This window comes from Myotis daubentonii, chromosome 9 (assembly GCF_963259705.1).
Source record: "Myotis daubentonii chromosome 9, mMyoDau2.1, whole genome shotgun sequence".
In the NCBI taxonomy this organism is placed as follows: Eukaryota; Metazoa; Chordata; class Mammalia; order Chiroptera; family Vespertilionidae; genus Myotis; species Myotis daubentonii.
In genome coordinates this window covers 18,270,453-18,293,076 of record NC_081848.1, presented here as the reverse complement: position 1 = coordinate 18,293,076, position 22,624 = coordinate 18,270,453, and the positions used below count along the sequence as shown (strand labels likewise).

General features: G+C 46.0%; 1 protein-coding gene across 1 annotated transcript; it reads left to right on the top strand.

Moving 5' to 3' along the window:
* Positions 1 to 14,866: 14,866 nt before the first annotated feature.
* On the top strand, positions 14,867 to 15,935 carry LOC132240626 (large ribosomal subunit protein uL10-like). Its single transcript, XM_059708050.1, is given in 3 exon segments — positions 14,867 to 15,458; positions 15,461 to 15,478; positions 15,481 to 15,935. Coding segments are annotated over 3 exon segments (903 nt in total). The 5' UTR covers positions 14,867 to 14,941; the 3' UTR covers positions 15,849 to 15,935.
* The last annotated feature ends 6,689 nt before the right edge of the window (positions 15,936 to 22,624 follow it).

The window sequence follows — 22,624 nt, the reverse complement described above, 5'->3', positions numbered from 1 at the left end:
ATTATAGAAGGTAAATAAATCCCAGAATAAAAAAGAAAAAAGGGAGAGGCTGGGAGCTTACGTCGCCAGGGTGCTTGGCCAGCCTGAAAACGGCCCTCAGCCCTTCACTCAGACTGGCCAGGCACCCCAGTGGGGACCCCCCACCCTAAAGGGGGTGTGGCCAGCCTGAAAACAGCCATCAGCCCCTCACCCAGGCTGGCCAAACCTCCATGGGGTGAGGCATCCTCCGAGGGGTCCCACACTGCAAGAGGGCATAGGCCAGGCTGAGGGACCCCCCCCAAGTGCACAAATTTTTGTGCATCAGGCCTCTAGTTTTATAAATAAAAACTCACAAATTTAAGTGGTAGGTTCTGGACTTTAAGAAGTAGATTTGATTCTTTGAAAATTAATTCTTTTTTTAATGGTTTTAAAAAATATTTATTGATATTTTAGAGAGAAAGGGAGAGAGAAGAAACATCAATGTGAGAGTGAAACATCAATTGGCTGCCTCCTGTATCCCTCCTATCGAGAATCAAACCTGCAATCTGGGCATGTGCCCTGACCAGGAACTGAACCAGTAACCTTTCGGTGCATGGAACAACACCCAACCAACTGGGCAACACCTGCCAGGGCAAAAACTATTTATTACTGTATATAATATCTTCAATTATTTATTTTTTTTGTCTTGTTAATCCTCACCCATGGATATTTTTCCATTGATTTTTTAGGGAGTGGAAAAGAGGGAAAGACAGAAACATCAATGTGAGAGAAATGCATCAATTGGTTGCCTCCTGCACAAGCCCTGACCAAGGTCTGGGCCGGGAAGGAGCCTGCAACCAAGGTATGTGCCCTTGACCAGAATCGAACCCAGGACCATTCAGTCTGCAGGCTGACACTTTATCCACTGAGCCAAATCGGTTAGGGCTTTATCTTCAACTAGAGGCCCAGTGCATGAAGAGACCCACTGTGAAGTCTCACAGTCGGGCACCACTTGGGGGTTGTCTGACTGCCGGCTTAGGCCTGCTTCCCGGGGAGCAGGCCTAAGCCCACAGTCAGACATCCCTCTCGCAGTCCAGGACCCCTCGCTCCTTACCACCCACCTGCAGCAGAGGCAGGAGAGGCTCCTGCCACCGCCGCTGCACTCGCCAGCCGTAAGCCCGACTTCTGGCTGAGCAGTGCTCCCCCTGTGGGAGCGCACTGACCACCAAGGGGGCAGCTCCTGCATTGAGTGCCTGCCCCCTGGTGGTCATTGCGCATCATAGCAACCAGTCCTTCCGTTCAGTTGATTTGCATATTAGGGTTTTATTATATAGGACTAGAGGCCCAGTGCACAAAAATTTGTGCACTCGGGGGGGAGAGAGGGTCCCTCAGCCCAGCCTGTGCCCTCTCGCAGTCTGGGACCCCTCGGGAGATAACGACCTGCTGGCTTAGACCTGCTGCCGGGTGGCAGAGGGCAGGCCCAATCCCTACGTGCAGCCCCTGGTCGGGCTCAGAGCAGGGCCGATTGGGGAGTTGGGGCGCCACCCCCTGTCACAGAGCAGGGCTGATCAAGGGGTTGGGGCGCCGCACCCTGTCACACACACAGCCGCATTGCGATCAGGGGGTTTGGGCGCTGCCCCCTGTCACGCTGATCCCGGTGCTAGGAGGCCTCGCGGCTCCGCTGATCCCGGTGCTGGGAGGCATATTACCCTTTTACTATATAGGATAGAGGCCTGGTGCATGGGTGGGGTCCGGCTGGTTTGCCCTGAAGGGTGTCCTGGATCAGGGTGGGTGTCCCCACTGGAGTGCCTGGCCAGCCTGGGTGAGGGGCTGAGGGCTGTTTTCAGGCTGGCGGGTGACTGAAGCTCCCAACTGCTCCTTTTTTTCTTTTCTTTTTTATTTTGGGCCAGCTTTAGCTCTGGCTCCAGCTCTGAGGCCTCTGCTGCTGAAAGCAGGTATCTGGTTTGTTTGGGTTCTATAATCGAAACACTATCAAGTCCAGCTCTGAGATCCCGGCGGGCTGAAAGCAGGTTTCTGGGGTTTTGTTTAGCTTCTATATTTGTAACAATGTTTCAAACTGCAAGCTCAGAGGCCGGCAAGGCAGGTGGGGAACATTGGAGTCCTCCGTCACTGAACCAAGCAAGCCTCATGTTAGCTTCGAGCTGCCTGGCTGCCGGCCGCCATCTTGGCTGGCAGTTAATTTGCATATTGTCCTGATTAGCCAATGGGAAGGGTAGCGGATGTACACTAATTACCATGTTTCTCTTTTATTAGATAGGATTATTGACATCAGTTTTAGTGAGGCTAATCTAAAAACTTCATATTTTGTTATACACTAATATGGAGCTTGAAATTTATTGTTTTCCTTCCTTGTACAAAATGTATGATTGTACATCTTAGTTCAAAACTATATCTATGCCTGCAGGCTATACCTATATTGGATGGCTTGAAGCCCAGTTACCTTCATTCTGGATCCTGTGAAGCAGAATTGTACAACCTTTAGGTAACTGATTTAGTCTAATTCAGCAGAATACTCAGAAGCTTACAGGGGTGGTCATTGTGTGTATTTGAGAAGAAGCTTCTAGAGAGAACAAGAAGGGGCATTCTAAATATTTAGAAGTATAGTAATCTTACTTAGAGCCTGGTGTTGAGTAATCTACATAATGTTATTCTTAGAAGACGGACTCAAAACTAAAATAGCTCAGTAAATGAATCGCCCAGCTGGCATAAGCAGACAAATGTTTGCATGTTGTGTGTTTTTCTGAGAGAGGGAAAGAATAACAACTAGTAATAAAAGGAAACCTAGGTGGTAACTGCAGGACTAGTCAGTAGACCAGTGAGTTACGTTTAATTCCCCCTGGTTTCCATCTTGACGCTGAGAGTGCAGAAGAGCAGCCCCAAGGACCCCATCATTTTCTTCTGTAATGGCAACCAGACCACCCCTGATCCTGGCAACCATAGATTATATTAGGTTCATGTTCAGTTATATTGAAAATCTGGCTTTACTTGGTAGTTCTGAGTAGGTTCATGTGCTGCTGGATTCAGGCATGTCTCTGGCAGGACATGTGCCAAGTTGTCTTGCTTTCAACTATTGGCATTTACTCGCTTTATTCTAATCATGAGAAACTTGATAAAGTATTCTGATTAAAATTTTATTGCTGAATTAGAAATCAGATGAGAATCCTGTGACATCTAGTAACTGTTGTTTTCCCAAATCACCTATAGGATATTTTTTGCCATACTGCCTGGATACAAGAGCTCTGATATAAGTAAAATTGATAATTTCCCAGCCATAAACATAGCCTTAAACTGGCAGACTCAATGCTATCACATATGAGAAGAGTTGCAGAATCAAGATACTAGCAAAACAAGATGATATTGAAAAGGTTCTCTGAATTTTTTAATCTGCCATATTTTAACAAAACACTTATAAACGCAGTGACCTAGTTAAACCCTGTAGGAGTTAAAAAACAAACAAAACGGGTATCTATATGCTATTCAAAGCAGTATTTGGAGATAACTGAGCAAAGAATCTCTCCGTCTACCTCTGTAAAATTCCTAAACAGCTAATCTGGTAATTGTAATGCTTGTTTTTAATGTAAAACTATTAAAAACTAGAGTTACTGCAACTTTGTAAAATTGATACGGTTGGTAAAAGTAAATGAGTGGACAGGGCTAGATTCTTAGTAAAAGGAACTTCTCTAAGAAACCACAAAAAAAACAAATAGGATCGAAACCAGGAGGATGTCCTTAGTATATTTAAGGCTGCTAACTTATTTGTTAGGGTTATGACACACCTTTACCCATATTCCTTCATGTATTATCCCAAGTTTATTTTATGATGAGACTATAGTTCCCATGATCTTCACAGAATCTATATAAAATAGTCTATTAGTTAAACATCATCTTTTGGTATAATTTTCTTGGTGGGGTGTTATAGAAACCACATCTCAGTATTTCATTTGTTCAGTTACAAATAAATTATTGTGTTATACTGGATTTACACAAGGTTAAAATGATACTCTGTGTAGACAGTTGTGATAAATTCATGTTCTCAAAGCTGTGGGCTAAGTGGCAGAACCTGAGGAAGAAAAAGCACTGTTGCATTTCAGTTCAGCACCATTTCTATGAGCTGCTGAAGCCAGCTACTCTAAGCCAACATAGTGACGACTGGACTAAGAAATTTGCCTGAAGATCATTTCTCTTTACGAGAACCTTATAGCAACTTGTATTTAGGCACCTCTTTCTACTGATTAAAAGCTAGGCATATCTGCAGCCAGCGTTCAACAGAAGCATCTCGCAGTAGGTCGGCAGGATCTAAATGATGAGCAGAATATCACAACTGTAGGACTCTGATTTCTGGGGTGACCATAAATCAAGACCTTAGATTTTGTGAGAGAGACAAAAAAATCATACACATGAACAGCCTAAGTGCCCATCAGTAGATGAATGGATTAGAAAACTGTGGTACATCTATCTACACGATGGAATACTATGCTGCTGTAAAAAGGAAGGAACTCTTACCATTTGCAACGGCATGGATGGAACTGGAGAGCATTATGCTAAGTGAAATAAGCCAGTCAATGAAGGAAAAATACCACATGATCTCACTCATTCATGGATAATAGAGACCATTATAAACTTTTGAACAATAATAGATACAGAGGCAGAGCTGCCTCAAACAGATTGTCAAATTGCAGCGGGAAGGCCGGGGAGGGTTGGGGGGCAGGAGGGAGGGGCGTAAGAGATCAACCTAAGGACTTGTATGCATGCATATAAGCATAACCAATGGACATAGGACACTGAGGGATAGGGGAGGCTAGGGGACTGTCAAGGGCGGGGGGGAAAAATGGACACATATGTAATACCCTTTGTAATACTTTAAGCAATAAAAAAAAAAATCATACACATGAGCAGCTTGAAATCACACTGTGCAAGCCCACTTGTACAATATCTTAGGAAGAAAACCATTTGTTGAAGTGTTTTCTCTGGGCACCAGGAAGTCTCTTGATCCCTATAAAATAATCTCAATGGGAGTGGCCAAAGGAGAATGTAGGCTTGAGATTTAGTTGTCTTTTACAATTCAAACCATGAACAACAATGTAGTTCTTCTGCATTCTAGGCCAGAGGAATTTCTGCAGAAGTCTGCAATGGGTTTTCAGTAGGACAGCATGAGCCTGTAAACTGTCCAATCAAAAAACAGCTGGTGCCGAACCGGTTTGGCTCAGTGGATAGAGCGTCGGCCTGCGGACTCAAGGGTCCCGGGTTCGATTCCGGTCAAGGGCATGTATCCTGGTTGCGGGCACATCCCCAGTGGGGGGTGTGCAGGAGGCAGCTGATCGATCTCTCTCATCAATGTTTCTAACTCTCTATCCCTCTCCCTTCCTCTCTGTAAAAAATCAATAAAATATACTTTAAAAAAAAACAGCTGGTGACTCACCAGGCATGTGTGTGTGCACCAGTTCAGAACTCCCCGTTGAGGGCACATTGTTGATCCGGAGTGGAGTGGTAAGCCCTGGCCAAATTTGGAATATTGTTTAAGAAATTTAACACTGATTTGAACTAAAAAATAACTGTAGATCAAATTCCTGTTGCTCTTTTAAAGTCATTAAGACAAAATTCTCAACAGTTTCATAGTTGTAGCCTGCTAACTGCAGCAAATTATTCCAGTCAGGTTGATGTTCCACCTGATGTGCCGTCATTTATTGTGTAACTTGAAGACTAAGACTTCTTCCATTGAGGGTAAAGGAAAAACACTGTAATTTACACAATCTCTGAAACTGGTTATTAGGACCAAAACAAAATGTAAGAGTAACTGGTGGACTGTTAAACATACTTTAACAGTAAAACTTTGTTAACATGTCCATGATTTTTCTCAGTATTATCTTATTTAGAAATGTATGTTATTGAATAATTCAAAATTGCCCTTCAAACTTGAGATTTACTGGTATTTGCCTTGCTCTCATTAGTATTGCACACTAAGTAACTTACCTCTCCCCATCTATGACCTAGCTAATAAAAGACAAAAATAAAAGACCATACCTTCGTTATGCTTCCCATTGGCTAATCAGCACCATATGCAAATTAGCCGCCATCTTTGATTTGCATACCGCAGGCAGGGCTGGCCAGCGCCAGACGCCATCCGGCCCCGTGTGCGCCCCTGGGCAGCCAGGCTTAGGCATAGGCAGCACGATGGCATCACCTAAGTCCCGCCCCAGCTGGGACCCCCGTGTGCCGCCTAAGCCCTGTGTGCCCAAGCCCCGCCCCCAGCCAGGAATCCCGTGTGCCGCCTAAGCCCCGCCCCCAGCCAGGACCCCCGAGTGCCGCCTAAGCCCTGCCCCCAGCCAGGACCTCCGAGTGCCGCCTAAGCCAGCTGCCAGCTGGGACCCCATGGCTATCCCAGAGCAGGCAAGTGCGAGGGCAGGAGGCCCCCAGGTGGACCTGCTCCTGGGATTGCCATGGCGATCCCAGAGCAAGAAAGTTCCCCACAGGCAGTACCCAGCAGGGCCTGCCCCCGGTCTCTGCAGTGATCCGGTGATCCATGAGCAGGAAAGCGCAGCCTGCAGGCAGCACCCCACCCTGGCCACAGCTCAAGGGAGAGAAAAACACGCAGTGGAGGCCAGGAGCTTGAGAGATGAACACAGAGGGGCGCCTGCTCCAAGCCTCCATGGTGCGGCTGGAGGCAGGCCCCCAGCAGACACACACACACACACAGCACCTGCTCTGAGCCTCCAGTGCAGCTGGGGGCAGGCCCCCAGCGGACACATACACACACACACACACACGCACACGCACATGCACACAGACACACACACAGGACGCCTGCTCCAAGCCTCTGCTGCCAGACTGTGGCCTTCAGTAGGACATATACTGAGGGCTCCCGGACTGTGAGAGGGCAGGCTGGGCTGAGGGAACCCCACCCCCGACTCCTACCCCCAGTGCACGAATTTCGTGCACCGGGCCTCTAGTATATATATAAAAGCCTAAACGACCAATCGACTAGTCACTATGATGCACACTGACCACCAGGGGGCAGATGCTCAATGCAGGAGCTGCCCCTGGTGGTCAGTGTGCTCCCGCAACCAACCTCCCAAGGCCCCTACCCCTCCACCCCCACCGCCAGACAACCTCCTGTGGCCCCTCCCCCCGTCCTGCTGGCCCTGATTGGCCCCGATTGGACTGGGCTAGATGGCCCTGATTGCTGGCCAGGCTGAGGGACCCCACCCATTCACAAATTCGTGCACTGGGCCTCTAGTTTTTATATAAGTATGCTATTTGTTTCAATAACGAATATTTTAATATTCGATAATATTAAAACACTTCCACTTACTATCTTACTTGATCATACCAAACTCTATAAGATGTAGGTACTATTACTATTCCTAACTATGTGCCTCAAATCTAGGTCCAAATCCCACACTGTAGTTGTGAAGTAATCAGTAGAATTTTAGGGTGTAGCCTATACCTGGGAAACATGTACAACAAGGCTAGCCATATCCTTTGGGGTATTTACGTATTGGTTCTTAGCTTCGCTCCTCCTTGCCCCACGGCAGGTGGGACTTTTGCTCTTCACGCAGAGGTAATCCTAGAAAGACTGCCACAACAATGACAGTGCTCTGATAGGTTATTAAATCTGTCCATTTATTAAAGAGATAAGACAGTTAAGTGTTGAAGAGTAGTCCATACAATGTACCATGAGAGCATTGTCTACAGAAGGTTTTCTCCTCAGATGGTTAGGAAAGCCATCTGGGCACTGAATGGTTATGACAACCAACAGCACTGGTGTTAGAGGAGGGAAAAGCACAAAACAGGAAAACAGTATATGGGAATGGGGCGTATTTCAATTCGGCTGGGCTGTACACATGAATGGATTAACCCCCTGGTTGGCAAACTGCGGCTCGTGAGCCACATGCGGCTCTTTGGCCCCTTAAGTGTGGCTCTTCCTAAGCCTTAGGAGTACTCTAATTAAGTTAATAACAGTGTACCTACCTATATAGTTTAAGTTTTAAAAAATTGGCTCTCAAAAGAAATTTCAATCGTTGTACTGTTGATATTTGGCTCTGTTGACTACTGAGTTTGCCGACCACTGGATTAACCCATTCAACAAATACTCAGTGTCTTAATGTGCCAGTTACTATTCCCAGGCCCTGGGAATACAGTAATGAGCAAAATAGACACAGATGCCTGCCCTGTGGAACTTAGTACACTCGCTGATAATAGTTAACATGTACTGAGCACTCACTATATGCCACGTACTTTCCATAGATTAACTCATTTAATCCTGGCGAAAACCCAGTGAGGTAGGTACTATCATAGTTTTGCAGATAAGAAAACTGGCATAGACATAGCTGTTTTGGCTCAGTGGATAGATTGTCGGCCTGTCGACTGAAGGGCCCCAAGTTCAATTCTAGTCAAGGGTACATGCCTGGGTTTCGGGCTCTACCCCCAGTAGGGGATGTTCTGGAGGCAGCCAATCAATGATTATCTCTCATTGATGTTTCTATCTCTCCCTCTCCCTCTCTGAAATCAATAAAAATATTTTTTTTAAAAAAAAAAGAGAAAGAAAACTGGCATAGAGGTTACACATCTCTGAATGATGGATACGGACAGTCTGGCTCCAGAACCAGACCTCTTACTACCAATGTGCTGCCTTTGGCTTGAATTCCCGATTGAGAAATTTGAATACCTAATGAGCAACAGACCTTTGAAGTTCTTTTATTTATTTTTTTTTTCCGGATTTTTTTCCCCCATTGATTTTTAAAGAGAGTGGAAAGGAGGGCAGGGGAGAGAGAGAGAAACATTGATGTGAGAGAGACACGTCAACTGCTTGCCTCCCACAGGCACCCTGAGGGGTGGGAGGGGGAAACAGGATAGGAATCAAACCTGCAATCCAGGTATGTGCCCTTGACCAAGAATCAAACCCAAGACCCTTCAATGCACAGGCTGATGCTCTAACCACTGGGCAATGCCAGACAGGGCCTTTGAAGGTCTTTTAAAGAAGAGGACAATATTATCAAAAATTATTTAAAGAATATGCTATCAAATCAAAGTTTATGGAAATTGATCGAACTTACCTAAAGAGATACAAAAGTGGGCTGGGCACACAGGTGGAGAGAAAAATATAGAGATAACTACATACACATTTCAAGACATTAACAGTGAACTCAGAGTACCTTTGATTTGCTCCCCAAATACTATGGGTCAGTTTTTCTCTTTACCTGGCAAACGGAAGACAGGAAAGGGAGGTGATTACTTCAAAGGCAACCAAATCAGTTTCCCCAATATTATAATCAAGCTTGTCTGCTCAGGCAGTGAATTACTGTAGAATAGAAATAATTCTATTTATCATACAGAGATAGAACTGGTATCTGAGCAGATTCCCAACTTGTGAAATATATGTCAAGCAAGGAAAAACTATGGAAAATCTAAATCTCATGAGTCCATCAAGAACAGCTATTCAAAGGTCAAAGTCTGAGTCTATTTATGGGCATAGGAGGGGGTGATCGATGAACTGGAGTCATAGCCTAGCTCATGTCACCAAGGGTAGTACCTCCATGTGTGCGAAAGCAAAAACCCAGTCTACACTCCTCTGCACTGCCCACGAGAAGATGTGATATCAGCACTTGAGTGATGTGCCAGCCTCAGCTGGTGTGCAGTAATCACAAGCCAGAATGAGCCAAAGTGACACTTGGAAAGTGTTTCCTCAGTGTCACCCTGCTTCTGTGTGGCTCACTGGAGACCAGGGGCAGCAGAAAGACCGTGGAGTCAGTGTGTCATGAGAAGGCAGGTTGTTTTAGAAGACAATGGGCCCTGCTGGTGTGGCTCGGTGGTTGAGTATTGACCTATGAACCAGTAAGTCACAGTCTGATTCCGGTCAGGGCACATGCCCGAGTTGCGGGCTCGATCCCCAGCAGGGGGCATGCAGGAGGCAGCTGATCAATGATTCTCATCATTAATGTTTCTATCCCTTTCTCCTTCTCCCTTCCTCTTTGAAATCAATATTAAATAATAAAATAAAGAAGACCTCAATGGCTGCCTATGGCAGAATCACAAAGGAAGGACCTCAGTGGAGCAGTGTTGACAAGTTCCTAGTACCATTCACAGTTCTGGAGAAATTGTCTCAGTCTATCCATTTAGGACAGTGGTTCTCAACTTTGGCTGCACATTAGAATCACCTGGGAATCTTTTTAAAATCCTGATTTCTGGGCCGATTCCCAGGTGATTCTAATGTGCAGCCAAGGTTGAGAACCACTGATTTATGAGAAGACTGAATCATGTCATAAGATCAGTTGCCCTAGCTGGTTTGGCTCAGTGGATAGAGCATCGGCCTGCAGACTGAAGGGTCCAGGGTTCGATTCTGGTCAAGGGCACATGGCTGCAGGCTCAATCCCCAGTTGGGGGCGTGCAGGAGGCAGCCGATCAATGATTCTCATCATTGGTGTTTCTATCTCTCCCTCACCCTCTTTCTAAAAAATAATAATAAAAATATTCTTTAAAAGAAGAAGATCAATGAATTTGTAGAGGGAGGGTAAAACAAATACCAGCGAGTAAGCTAACCCACATAGAAGAAACTATTACTTAGTCAATGTACAGAACGCTTATTAGGTATAAGGTATTCTGCTGGGTGTGGAATTAGAGCAATGAACAGGACCACCTTCCTGCCCTCATGGAGCTTACTACTCAGGGGAGAGGCCAGCCTGAAGTGTTTTAGTTCCCTAACTATGATTGTGATCATTGTTAACTCAACATGTTTGAGAGCCATGAGAATGTGTAAAGAGACCTAACCTGGTCAGAGGAGTAAGGGGAGGCTTCTCTGAGGAGGATACATATCAATCAAGGCCTGGAGGACGGAAAGAAGGCTGTTGGGAGCTGAGGCAGGGAGCTCGTCATGCCAGGCAGATGGGACAGCATGTCCCCACAGTGTTAAGATGGAAAGAAGCTTCTATCAACCCTGGAGAAACTACAACCAAAAACAAATCACAGGCTGATGTGATCGGAGCATAGTGAGAGGAGCATGAGGTAGGCAGAGCTGGCTCAGCCGGCTCTTCAGCCATGCTGACGGCTTGCAATTCAATCCTAACAGCTATGAAAGTCACTGAAGGTGCAATGAACATAGGGGTGCACATATCTTTTTGAATTAGTGTTTCAGGTTTCTTCAGATATATTCCCAGAAGTGGAATTGCTGGGTTAAGGCAGTTCCATTTTTAATTTTTTGAGGAAACTTTATACTGCTTTCCACAATAACTGCACCAATCTGCATGAGGGTTCCCTTTTCTCCACATCCTCACCAACACCTGTTGTGTGTTGATTTATTGATGACAGCCATTCTGACAGGTGTGAGGTGATATCTCATTGTGGTTTTCACTTGCATTTCTCTCATGATTAGTACTGTTGAGAATCTTTTCATGTTTGTTGGCCCTCTGTCTGTCCTCTTTGGAGAAGTGTCTACTCAGGTCCTCTGCCCATTTTAATTGGATTTTTTTGGTGTTAAGTTGTATGAGCTCTATATAAATTTTGGATATTAATCCCTTATCAGATATGTCATTGACAAATACGTTCTCCCATTCAATAGGTTTTCTTTTCCCTTTGTTAATGGTTTTCTTTGCTGTGCAAAACCTTCTTAATTTTTTTTTTATATATATATTTTTTTATTGATTTTTTACAGAGAGGAAGGAAGAGGCATAGAGAGTTAGAAACATCGATCAGCCGCCTCTTGCACACCCCCTACTGGGGATGTGCCCGCAACCAAGGTACATGCCCCTGACCGGAATCGAACCTGGGACCCTTGAGTCCGCAGGCCAACGCTCTATCCACTGAGCCAAACCGGTTAGGGCAAAACCTTCTTAATTTGATATAGTCCCATTTGTTTATTTTTCTTTTGTTTCCCTTGCCTGATTACAGCATTATTTACAATAGCTAAGACATGGTTGCAAGCCTAGTGCCCATCAATAGATGAGTGGATCAAAAGTTGTGGTACAACCCTAACCGGTTTGGCTCAGTGGATAGAGTGTCAGCCTGTAGACTGAAGGGTCCCAGGTTCGATTCCAGTCAAGGACATGTACCTTGGTTGCGGGCACATCCCTAGTGGGGGGTGTGCAGGAGGCAGCTGATCGATGTTTCTAACTCTCTATCTCTCTCCCTCTCTGTTAAAAAATCAATAAAATATATTAATTTTAAAAAGTTGTGGTACATATATACAATGGAATATTATTTGGCCATAAAAAAAAAAGAATGAAATCTTACCAGTTGCAACAACTTTCATGAATGGATCTAGAGCAGTGGTGCTCAACCTGTGGGTCGCGACCCTTTTGGTGGTCTAACGACCCTTTCACAGGGGTCGCCTAAGACCATCCTGCATGTCAGATATTTACATTACGATTCATAATAGTAGCAACATTACAGTTATGAAGTAGCGACGAAAATAATTTTATGGTTGGGTCACAACATGAGGAACTGTATTTAAAGGGCCAGAAGGTTGAGAACCACTGCTCTCGCTGCTGTGTAACACTGAACTATCGGGGGCGGGGGTGGGGGTAGTGAGTATGGTGCAGGGGACCAGTTGGAAACTACATGGTAGTCCCCGGGAGAAGCGCTGGCGGCTAGCACCAGGGTTGTGGCTGTGTAGGGAGCAGATCAAAACAACAGGCTGGGTAACTGAACAGGTGTCAGAGAAGAGAGCGATGTAAAACAATAGAGGAGGAGGAGGTTTGGGAGGGAAATATCACTGACAACAATGAGTTGGCTAAGTGCATATCAAAGTGAAAGGTTGCTGCCTGGCCCATAGACGGGCTACTGCTCTGTCAATCCTGTGCTGTCAGGAAGGGCAACAGATTTTGATGGTCAAGTTAATGGGCGACTCTTAAGTATGTCGATCTCTTTCAACTCTAACACGACACCCAGGAAACTCCACAAGGACAAGACCAGTCTGTGACCCTTTTAAAATTAAGAACAAACCAAAATTAACATACAACCCTCAATGCACAACCTGGATTTGAAAGATTTGTCACCTCATTATTTCTAAATGCAGGTCAAAGCTCATTAGAACCTATCTACATATGGTTAAAATAAAAATCCCTAGTCTTACCCAAAACTCATTTAAAATAATGTAAGAGCCTGGCCGGCGTGGCTCCGTGGTTGAGCGTGGACCTATGAACCAGGAGGCTATGGTTTGATTCTCGGGCAGGTACATGGGTTCCATCTCCAGTGTGGGGCGAGCAGGAAGCAGCCAATCAATGATCATCTCTCATCCTTGATGTTTCTCTCTCTCTCTCTCCCTCTCTCTTCCTCTCTGAAAGCAATAAAAATATTTTAAATAAAAATAAAATAAGTACATCAGAATGTTGGCATCTCATCCCCAACAGGAAGTGACCTCATTTCTCCTATTGGTTTTGTGCATTTTTAAATGGACCGGTCTGCCACGTGTGTATGATTAGCACTTCACACCTTGTTTACAATGTGGGGGAGGGAGGCTGTCATTGGCATCTGTCCCGCTGTTTCTGACGAGCTGTCAGGCTGAGAACTCTCCCTTCATTGGGACAATTGGGCCAAAGGCCAGGCTGACTGAGTGAAATGTCAGATGGTCCTTTTTTTTTTTTAAAGATCCGCCCTAAAGCCTGAGCTGGTCTCCTAGAGCTCTCTTAATTCTGCAGAACCAGCATCCAAGAAAGAGAATGCTTGTTTACGGTGCTACCCTCTCCCCTTGGCCACCTTGTTCCTTTGGACTAAGGTGCAAATGGCAACTGGTTTCCAAGACCACTTATTCAACACACACAGCAGCTGAGCTCTTCAGGCTGATGTAACAACCTCCCCTGCAGCAGCCAGGCAAGGGGAGGCCTCCTGGGGCCCTGGTGGGCAAGCGCCTTGAGGGGCAGCTGGGCAGGGCAGCCAGAAGTGAGGCCCACACCGTCATGACTAGGGAGCCTGATCTATCAGGGTCATGGAGGCAGGCAGGAGGATATAAGACAGGGATCATCCAGATTTCAAAGTCAGAGAATGGAAGGACTCTCAAGGGAAGAATGAGACCCAGAAGGTGGAAGAAGACTTGCTCAAAGAGCCAGGAACAGGAACTTAGACCCTTGACTCTGGGCGGATTTATCCTGTAACTACCTTAGTTAAAAATCACAGAGTCAAAATCACTCTCAAAAACGTAAATTGCCAGTACACTTCACCCTAGAACCGTGGTCAGCAAACCGCAGCTCGCGAGCCACATGCGACTCTTTGGCCCCTTGAGTGTGGCTCTTCCACAAAATACCACGTGCGGGCGCACACGTACAGTGCGATTGAAACTTCGTGGCCCGTGCGCAGAAGTCGGTATTTTTGTGGAAAAGCCGCACTCAAGGGGCCAAAGAGCCGCATGTGGCTCGCGAGCCGCGGTTTGCTGAGCCGCAGTTTGCCAACCACTGCCCTAGAACAACATGAGTTGGAAGTGCACTGGTCCCACTTATACACAGATATTTTTCAATAAACATAGGTAGTGCTGTAAATGTATTTTCTCTTTTATGATTTTTCTTAATAACACTTTTTCTCTAGCTTACTTTATAAAAACACAGTATATAATACATATAACACCAGATATGTGTCAATTGTTTATGTTATCGATAAAGCTTTTGGTCAACAGTAGGCTGTTAGTAGTTAAGTTTTGGGGGACTCAAAGGTTTATGCGGAGCCCTGACTGGTTTGGCTCAGTGGATAGAGTGTCAGCCTGTAGACTGAAGGGTCCCCGGTTCGATTCTGGTCAAGGGCACATGCTTGGGTTGCAGGCTCGATCCCTCGTGGGGGGCATGCAGGAGGCAGCCAATCAATGAGTCTCTCTCATCATTGATGTTTCTATCTCTCTCTCCCTCGCCTTTCCTCTCTGAAATCAATAAAAATATATATTTTTTTAAAAAAGTTTAAATGGAGCCCAGCTTCCTCTCGCCAGGCGTCCTCGTGGGAGTGACATCGTCTTTAAACCCTGCGTGGCAATCCCTGACGCACCGCCGCGATGCCCAGGGAAGACAGGGCGACCTGGAAGTCCAACTACTTCCTTAAGATCATCCAACTTCCGGATGGTTATCCAAAATGCTTCATCGTGGGAGCAGACAATGTGGGCTCCAAGCAGATGCAGCAGATCCGCAGGTCCCTCCGCGGGAAGGCAGTGGTGCTGATGGGCAAGAACACCATGAGGCGCAAGGCCATCCGAGGACACCTGGAGAACAACCTGGCTCTGGAGAAACTGCTGCCTCACATCCAGGGGAATGTGGGCTTTGTGTTCACCAAGGAGGACCTCACTGAGATCCGGGACATGCTGCTGGCCAATAAGGTGCCAGCTGCTGCCCGTGCTGGTGCCATTGCCCCGTGTGAAGTCACTGTGCCAGCCCAGAACACTGGTCTCGGGCCAGAGAAGACCTCCTTCTTCCAGGCTCTGGGCATCACCGCTAAAATCTCCAGGGGCACCATTGAAATCCTGAGTGATGTACAGCTGATTAAGACTGGAGACAGAGTGGGAGCCAGCGCAGCCACCTGCTGAACATGCTGAACATCCCCCCTTCTCCTCTGGGCTGACCATCCAGCAGGTGTTTGACAGTGGCAGCATCTACAGCCCGGAAGTGCTTGACATCACAGAGGAAACTCTGCATTCCCGCTTCCTGGAGGGTGTCCGCAATGTTGCCAGCGTATGCCTTCACATTGGTTACCCAACTGTTGCATCAGTACCCCATTCTATCATCAATGGGTATAAGCGAGTTCTGGCTTTGTCTGTGGAGACTGATTACACCTTCCCACTTGCTGAAAAGGTCAAGGCCTTCTTGGCTGATCCATCTGCTTTTGTGGCTGCTGCCCCAGCCAAGGTTGAAGCAAAGGAAGAGTCGGAGGAGTCGGACGAGGATATGGGATTTGGTCTCTTTGATTAATTACCAAAAAGCAACCAGCTCAGCCAATTCTATTTGAGAAACAAGGAAATAAAACTTACTTATCTTAAAAAATAATAAATAAATAAATGGAGCCCAGCTGGCATGGGTTAGTGGTTGAGTGTCAACCTATGGTTCGATTCTTGGTTAGGGCATATGCCTAGGTTGCGGGCTCAATCCCCAGTAGGGGGCATGTAGGAGGCAGCCGGTCAATGATTCTCATCATTGATGTTTCTCTCTCTCTCCCTCTCCCTTCCTCTCTGAAGTCAATAAAAATATATATATTTTTAAAAGTTTATGTGGCCCTAACCGGTTTGGCTCAGTGGATAGAGCATCGGCCTGCGGACTCAAGGGTCCCAGTTTCGATTCCGGTCAAGGGCATGTACCTTGGTTGTGGGCACATCCCCAGTGGGGAGTGTGCAAGAGGCAGCTGATCGATGTTTCTCTCTCATCGATGTTTCTAACTCTCTATCCCTCTCCCTTCCTCTCTGTAAAAAATCAATAAAATATATATATTTTTAAAAGTTTATGTGGATTTTCTATTACGCAGTGGGCACCCCTAGTCCCAGTGTTGTTCAAGGGTTAACTGTACTGTATATAGCACAGCAAGGTGCTCACACTGTGGAAGGCACTCAGAACTAAGCCCAACGGAAGGAAAAGCGGACCCAGATCACCTGTTCAGGGTTATTCCGGGGCCTATGCTTACTAAGGAGAAGGGTGCATGGAACTCACCCAAGCTTGTAACACAGTATTTCTCTCTTCCTGCCTCTTCTCTGTCTTCAGCATATATAGTTTATCTAAGTTAAGATGGATGGTAAGATGCCTACTGGTCCGGAACCGTACTGGCCAGTAGTAGTTCGTTTTGTAATCCTCACCTGAGGATATGTTTCCATTGATTTTCAGAGAGAGAGAGAGAGAAACATTGATGTGAGAGAGAAACATTGGTTGGTTGACCCCATATACACCCTGACCAGGGATGGAATCTGCAACCTGGGTATGTGCCCTGACCAGGAATCAAATCTGCAACCTTTTCAGTGTACGGGACGACATTCCATCCAACTGATCCACTGGCCAGGACTGGCCAGCAGTTTTGACTAATACTACTACTACTAATAATAATGAAATGACAGACTATTAAGAACTAAATGTATGCCAGGCACTATTCTAAGAGGCTTATTAACTCGTTTAGTGCCAGGGATGAGTAAGCGAGCACGTGCCCTGCTTTCTAAGAGCTCCTTGTTTAGGGAAGTGGTTCCAAATCATGGCTGACTAGTAGAACCTCTTGGGGAGCTGTTAAAACACCCTGATGTGTGGGCTCCATCCCAGAGGTTTTGCTCTAATTGGGTAGGGGCGGAGCCTGGGCATGGGAGGGGGGGTTTCCAAGCTTTCTAGATAACGTATGTGCAGCCAGGATTGAGAACCACGGAGCCAGGGTAAAGGAGGCAGACAGGTAGACTGGCCGTGGCCGGTGAGTGTGCCCGGTTTGTTAAGGGGGACCACAGGTGGGACACCTGACCCAGAGATGAAGGGTCGGGAAGAGATTCCCACTATACTTGAAATGTGAGAAAGGGTCACTCCAGGCCTATCACTATCGGGGTGTGTTCCAGGGGAGTTTCTCTTCCCATCACGGTTCTTTGACTCACACTACCCAGGTGGCCCTGTCCCAGATAGAACCTTCTAGTTATAAAGAGTCTGAGCCAGTTATAGCCAAACCAGCACCCCTGAGGGTCAAGCTTCCCCCCATGAAGCCGGGCACTGGTTTTCACACCCAACAGGAGGGGAACCTCTGCCTAGCTCAAGGGTCAGCAGTGGAGGGTCTGTCCCAGGAGGAACTGATCAGGACTGGGAATCGGAAGGGAGCTGGCTTGCTTGAAGAACCGCCCCTTTTTGGCATAAACCTCTGTAATGCAGCGTAATCTTTTGAATTTGCTTAAAATAATATGCTGACATGTGGATATATCTTTTTATGGTTGTGTCTGTCTGTCATTTTAACCTTTACTTAGAAGATATCTCCACCTGCTTCAGGCCTCTAGACCAGGGGTGGGCAAACTTTTTGACTCGAGGGCCACAATGGGTTCTTAAACTGGACCGGAGGGCCGGAACAAAAGCATGGATGGAGTGTTTGTGTGAACTAATATAAATTCAAAGTAAACATCATTACATAAAAGGGTACGGTCTTTTTTTTCAATAGTTTTATTCATTTCAAATGGGCCGGATCCAGCCCGCGGGCCATAGTTTGCCCACGGCTGCTCTAGACCCTTAGAAGCATCCCGTGGCCTCAGGCCCCTGTGTTTTTGTGAGATTTACCTACCCCTCCGGGATGCAGGGTCTTACTAAGGCATCTAGGTCATCTGCCACTTCCTGCTCATCAGGTCCTATCACCATGCATCTATAAATCACTATAAGAGTGATTCAGGCCCTAATCGGTTTGGCTCAGTGGATAGAGCATCAGCCTGCAGACTGAAAGGTCCCAGGTTCGATTCTGGTTAAGGGCATGTACCTTGGTTGCAGGCACATCCCCAGCAGGAGGTGTGCAGGAGGCAGCTGATCGATGTTTCTCTCTCATCGATGTTTCTAACTCTCTATCCCTCTCCCTTCCTCTCTGTAAAAAATCAATAATTTTTTTTTTTTTTAAAGAGTGATTCAGGCCTCTGTTCACCAAACCCAGAGATTTTGTTGTTTTGTTTTGTTTGTTATTATTATATAGATCAGGCAGGACCTGCGTGGGCTGCCCTGTAATTAGACCGGCGGGAACTCATAATTATCAGCCACTGCCTGGTCTTGTCGGTTGGACTATTCTGCAAAGGACCCTGACCCTGCTGCCTATTTTTGTCATGACACCCACTTTGCATCTGTTAATTAATGGCTTCCACCTAACCTCTGCCACCCCCAGATCATAGATTTTTCTCCCCACAGAAGGCAGCGTGCTCATTTCAATGAGGGTATTTCCTGACAACGGCTCCAGCAATATTCAAAGATGCCGGTGCTCCCCTTCCCAGTGTTTCTACTTGGTGATCGGAGTGTCTTCTAGCTGTTCAAGGAGCACAGCTAGGAGATGAGTGTGCAGTTCACCACTAAAAATTTACTCCAGCATTCCTGTCTCCCTAAGTCTTTGAATTATTTCCTTCACATTATACCCAGGAATTTCTAGCATCTCAACTTCAATTAGCATGGCTAAGCTAGGGCAGACCACAAAGGCGGGGCCGTGTTTGTACACTGGCGAGAATGACAACTCAGACTTGGCTAAGAGTCCTCTCACTTGGCTGTACAATTGCTTCAGAATATATACAGATGATTAAAAACACAGGTGGGTGTGAGTAGACAAACACCTCAGCGCCTGCATTGTTAATCACAGAAGTGTACTCTGCTTCTGGTGGCCTCAATGCCCTCACTGAGTAATGAATTCAACAGGCCAGTAGCGCTTAGAGCAGTGATGGCGAACCTATGACATGCGTGTCAGAGGTGACGCGCGAACTCATTTTTTTGGTTAATTTGTCTTTCTTAAATGGCATTTAAATATATAAAATAAATATCAAAAATATGTCTTTGTTTTACTATGGTTGCAAATATCAAGAAATTTCTATATGTGACACAGCACCGGAATTAAGTTAGGGTTTTTCAAAATACTGACACGCTGAGCTCAAAAGGTTCGCCATCACTGGCTTAGAGAGACATGGCTGGCTGGCTTTCGTATCACTATAGGGCGCAGCGGTTCCCAACCTGTGGGCCGCGAACAATGAAAATACATCCTGCATATCAGATATTTACATTACGATTCATAACAGTAGCAAAATGACAGTTATGAAGTAGCAACGAAAATAATTTTATGGTTGGGGGTCACCACGACATGAGGAACTGTATTAAAGGGTCGCGGCATTAGGAAGGTTGAGAACCACTGCAAGAAGGCTAGCGCATGTCATTAGTCAGGGCTCCATCTATTTCCATAAAGTAAATTTCTTCATCACCTGCAGATAATCTGGCTCCTGTTGTCTTCTGCATCATCAGGCCTACGTGAAGCCTTGTTGTAGCTGGTCTGGGCCACAGTTTGCCAGAGTGGGCCTTCCATACAAAAGTGGGCCTTAAAATAGAAGTGGAGCACACAGTTAGAATCCTCCCCGCTGTTTGAAGCAGCCCAGTGATTTCAGAATCGCTGGTAATTTGGCCCACACTGATCATTTCAGTTTAATTTAAATATTCTTGTTTCCTACTTGACCTAGCACCATCAGAAGACCACTTAGGCAGTCCATCTTATTTTTTTCCCTCCTAAAATAAATTCGCAAAATATCTCCCCTCAATTTGACTTTGTAATTGGCCGCCCAGGGCATGGACTCTGACTCTAGTTATGCTTTGGCAAAAATGGAGGGGAGAGGGCAAGCGAAGAACTGGCTTACTCTTAAAAGCAGGCTCACTGTGGTGGGGTCTTCAAGGATGGCAAGAAGGATTCATTCATGAGAAGAGAAGCGTGGCAACTTCCTCCAGCAAGAGGGGCTCCGAATTTGTTGGAGAGTCCAGGCACGAGCTATTTCCATTCTTCGTGCAATTAGTGGGCACCATTCTTTCACAGACAGAATTCATTTTTTTTAGAACTGGGGAACCTGCGAATTCATCTCACAATCATTTAGCCATCAATCAAATCCAACTTGGACTCTGGTTTTTTCCCTACAGAAATCAGAGTGCTCATTTCAATTAGGGAATTTCCCTAGTAACTGCGAGAGACAAGGTTTCCTTTAAGTGCTATCATAGAAAGTCATTTGTTTTTAGCTGGTCCTTAGCCAACAATTTCGTACTCGGAGCTGGGCATTCTCTTTTTCTTTTCAGCTGTGCAGCGGTAACTACCCTCCTGGAGCTCTTCAGTCCCTCCTGGCTTTCATAGGGTTCTGTGTCAGTCACCCCTCGCTTCTCCAGGCCTTGCCTTTAGTGAGCACTTCAGATGTTTTTCTGGTTCACAGTTTTGCCACTGTGTGGCATGGGCTCCCAGAGTTCTGTCCTTTAAGACCAGATGGATTTTTACAGCTGTCACCAGAGTCCAAATGATGACTCCCAGGTTCTGATGATTCCCTGAGAGGCTGTTGTGTGAAGTCGCTCCTGTCATTGATTCCTACATGAATCAAGGTTCCTGTGATACACAACAGGAGCAAACTCAAGCTATTTTAGGCAGAAAACAGATTCATTTGTATATGTTGAGTAATCATAGACGCTGCGGGAGCCAGAGAATCCGATTTAGAGGTCGCAGCTGAGCCGGGAACCATGCCCACACTCATGCTACAGAGGGAGTCTGTTGGGCACACCACTGCCACTTGCACCACTAACATCAGTCTTGGACGAGGATCCTAAACGTGTGTCCCTGCTACCTCTGGGAAGCGGCTTCCGGAGCCAGCGCTGTGGCCCCCGGTGCCAGAATACAGTCAGTACGGAGTCTGCTTTTTGTATCACTAGCCTCCAATTATAAGTGCTGGAGAGGGGCATCTAGTGCAGAGGACTCTATGCAAAGCTGCCAGGGGAAGCAAGCATCCAGCATTTTCAGCTTCTGTCACGGAGGAGGGGTTCCTACAAATACAGGAAGTGGTGTTTGGATGCTAGGAAGCTACAGGAATGAGAAATGCTAGTTCAGCTTATCAATTGACATTCACAAACAAAAGAAATTTCTCTTTCAAACTCCTCAATGTTAAAAAGGGGCATTCAAGGTCTCCATTTTACTTACTGGTCTAGAATGTATTTTTGCTCCTCTTTCCTCAAGTGCACTGAGAAGGACAGTAAAGCAAAGGAGAATTTTTAAAATCAAATGATTATATCTTGTTTTCTCTTTCTCCTTTACTAATATACTGAATCTCTTCCATTTTCAAATATCAGCTTTTACGCAGATGAATTCCATTTTTAAATTTCTTTTATGTTAAAATGTTTGCAAAATATCCAGTCATAAAAGAATATAATAGGAGCAGGATCTCTAGAGAAAGTTTTATTCCTGATATTTGTTGGTACAATAGCCTAAGCCTTCCTGAGTTTGTTTTGCTTGCTTTAAGTAGAATTGATGATGGTCCCTTCTCGATGCAGGAAATTGGGTTCAGTGAGTGGCAGCCGCAGCCACACAATGAGTCCTTAAGTGGCCGTCCATGGCTAACACTGAGCCCCTGACATCACACTAATCCTGGCAATAGGAGAGAGAGCCAGATCAAAGCCCACGGGGAGAGGGAAAGAAAATAATCCCAAACTGCTTCTTTGATGTCACATTAGGCAGTTAATATACATCACATCTGTTTATCGTCAACCTTCTGCCCGGTGCTGGCCTGGCTTAATTGCACACCTTTGAGACCCAGCATTAAGTTACTGTGGGCTCGGATGGGAAACGTGATTTGTGTCGTAGTTAATGATGAGGTTTAGGGCCAAGTCCATAGTCATGCGTTCCCATACTCTGCCCTGGCCTGACTGCATGTTCCTCATAAATCACGCCTTCACCGCGTGAGGGGACCATAAATCTGCCCCAAGGTGGGCCTCCTCACCCTGTCCTGCTCTCCTCCCAGGCTCTGCCTTTGATTCCCTGGAGTACAATGAGAAGGCTGTTAGGTAAGTGCTTTTCATTTCTCTCTGAGTGGGCTGGTCGTTTCCTTCCTGTTACTGTGTGTGTGGGGGGGGGGGGGGGGGGGGGGGAGTGTGAACAGTTGTTAGGTTTTTAACTTTATCTTTGAAATATATCTGTCATCCAGACTCTCATCTCTTCATATTTCAAGTATTTTTAGAGCATGGTCCTGTTTTTTGATTATAGAAAGATTTTGTCAAGCTTT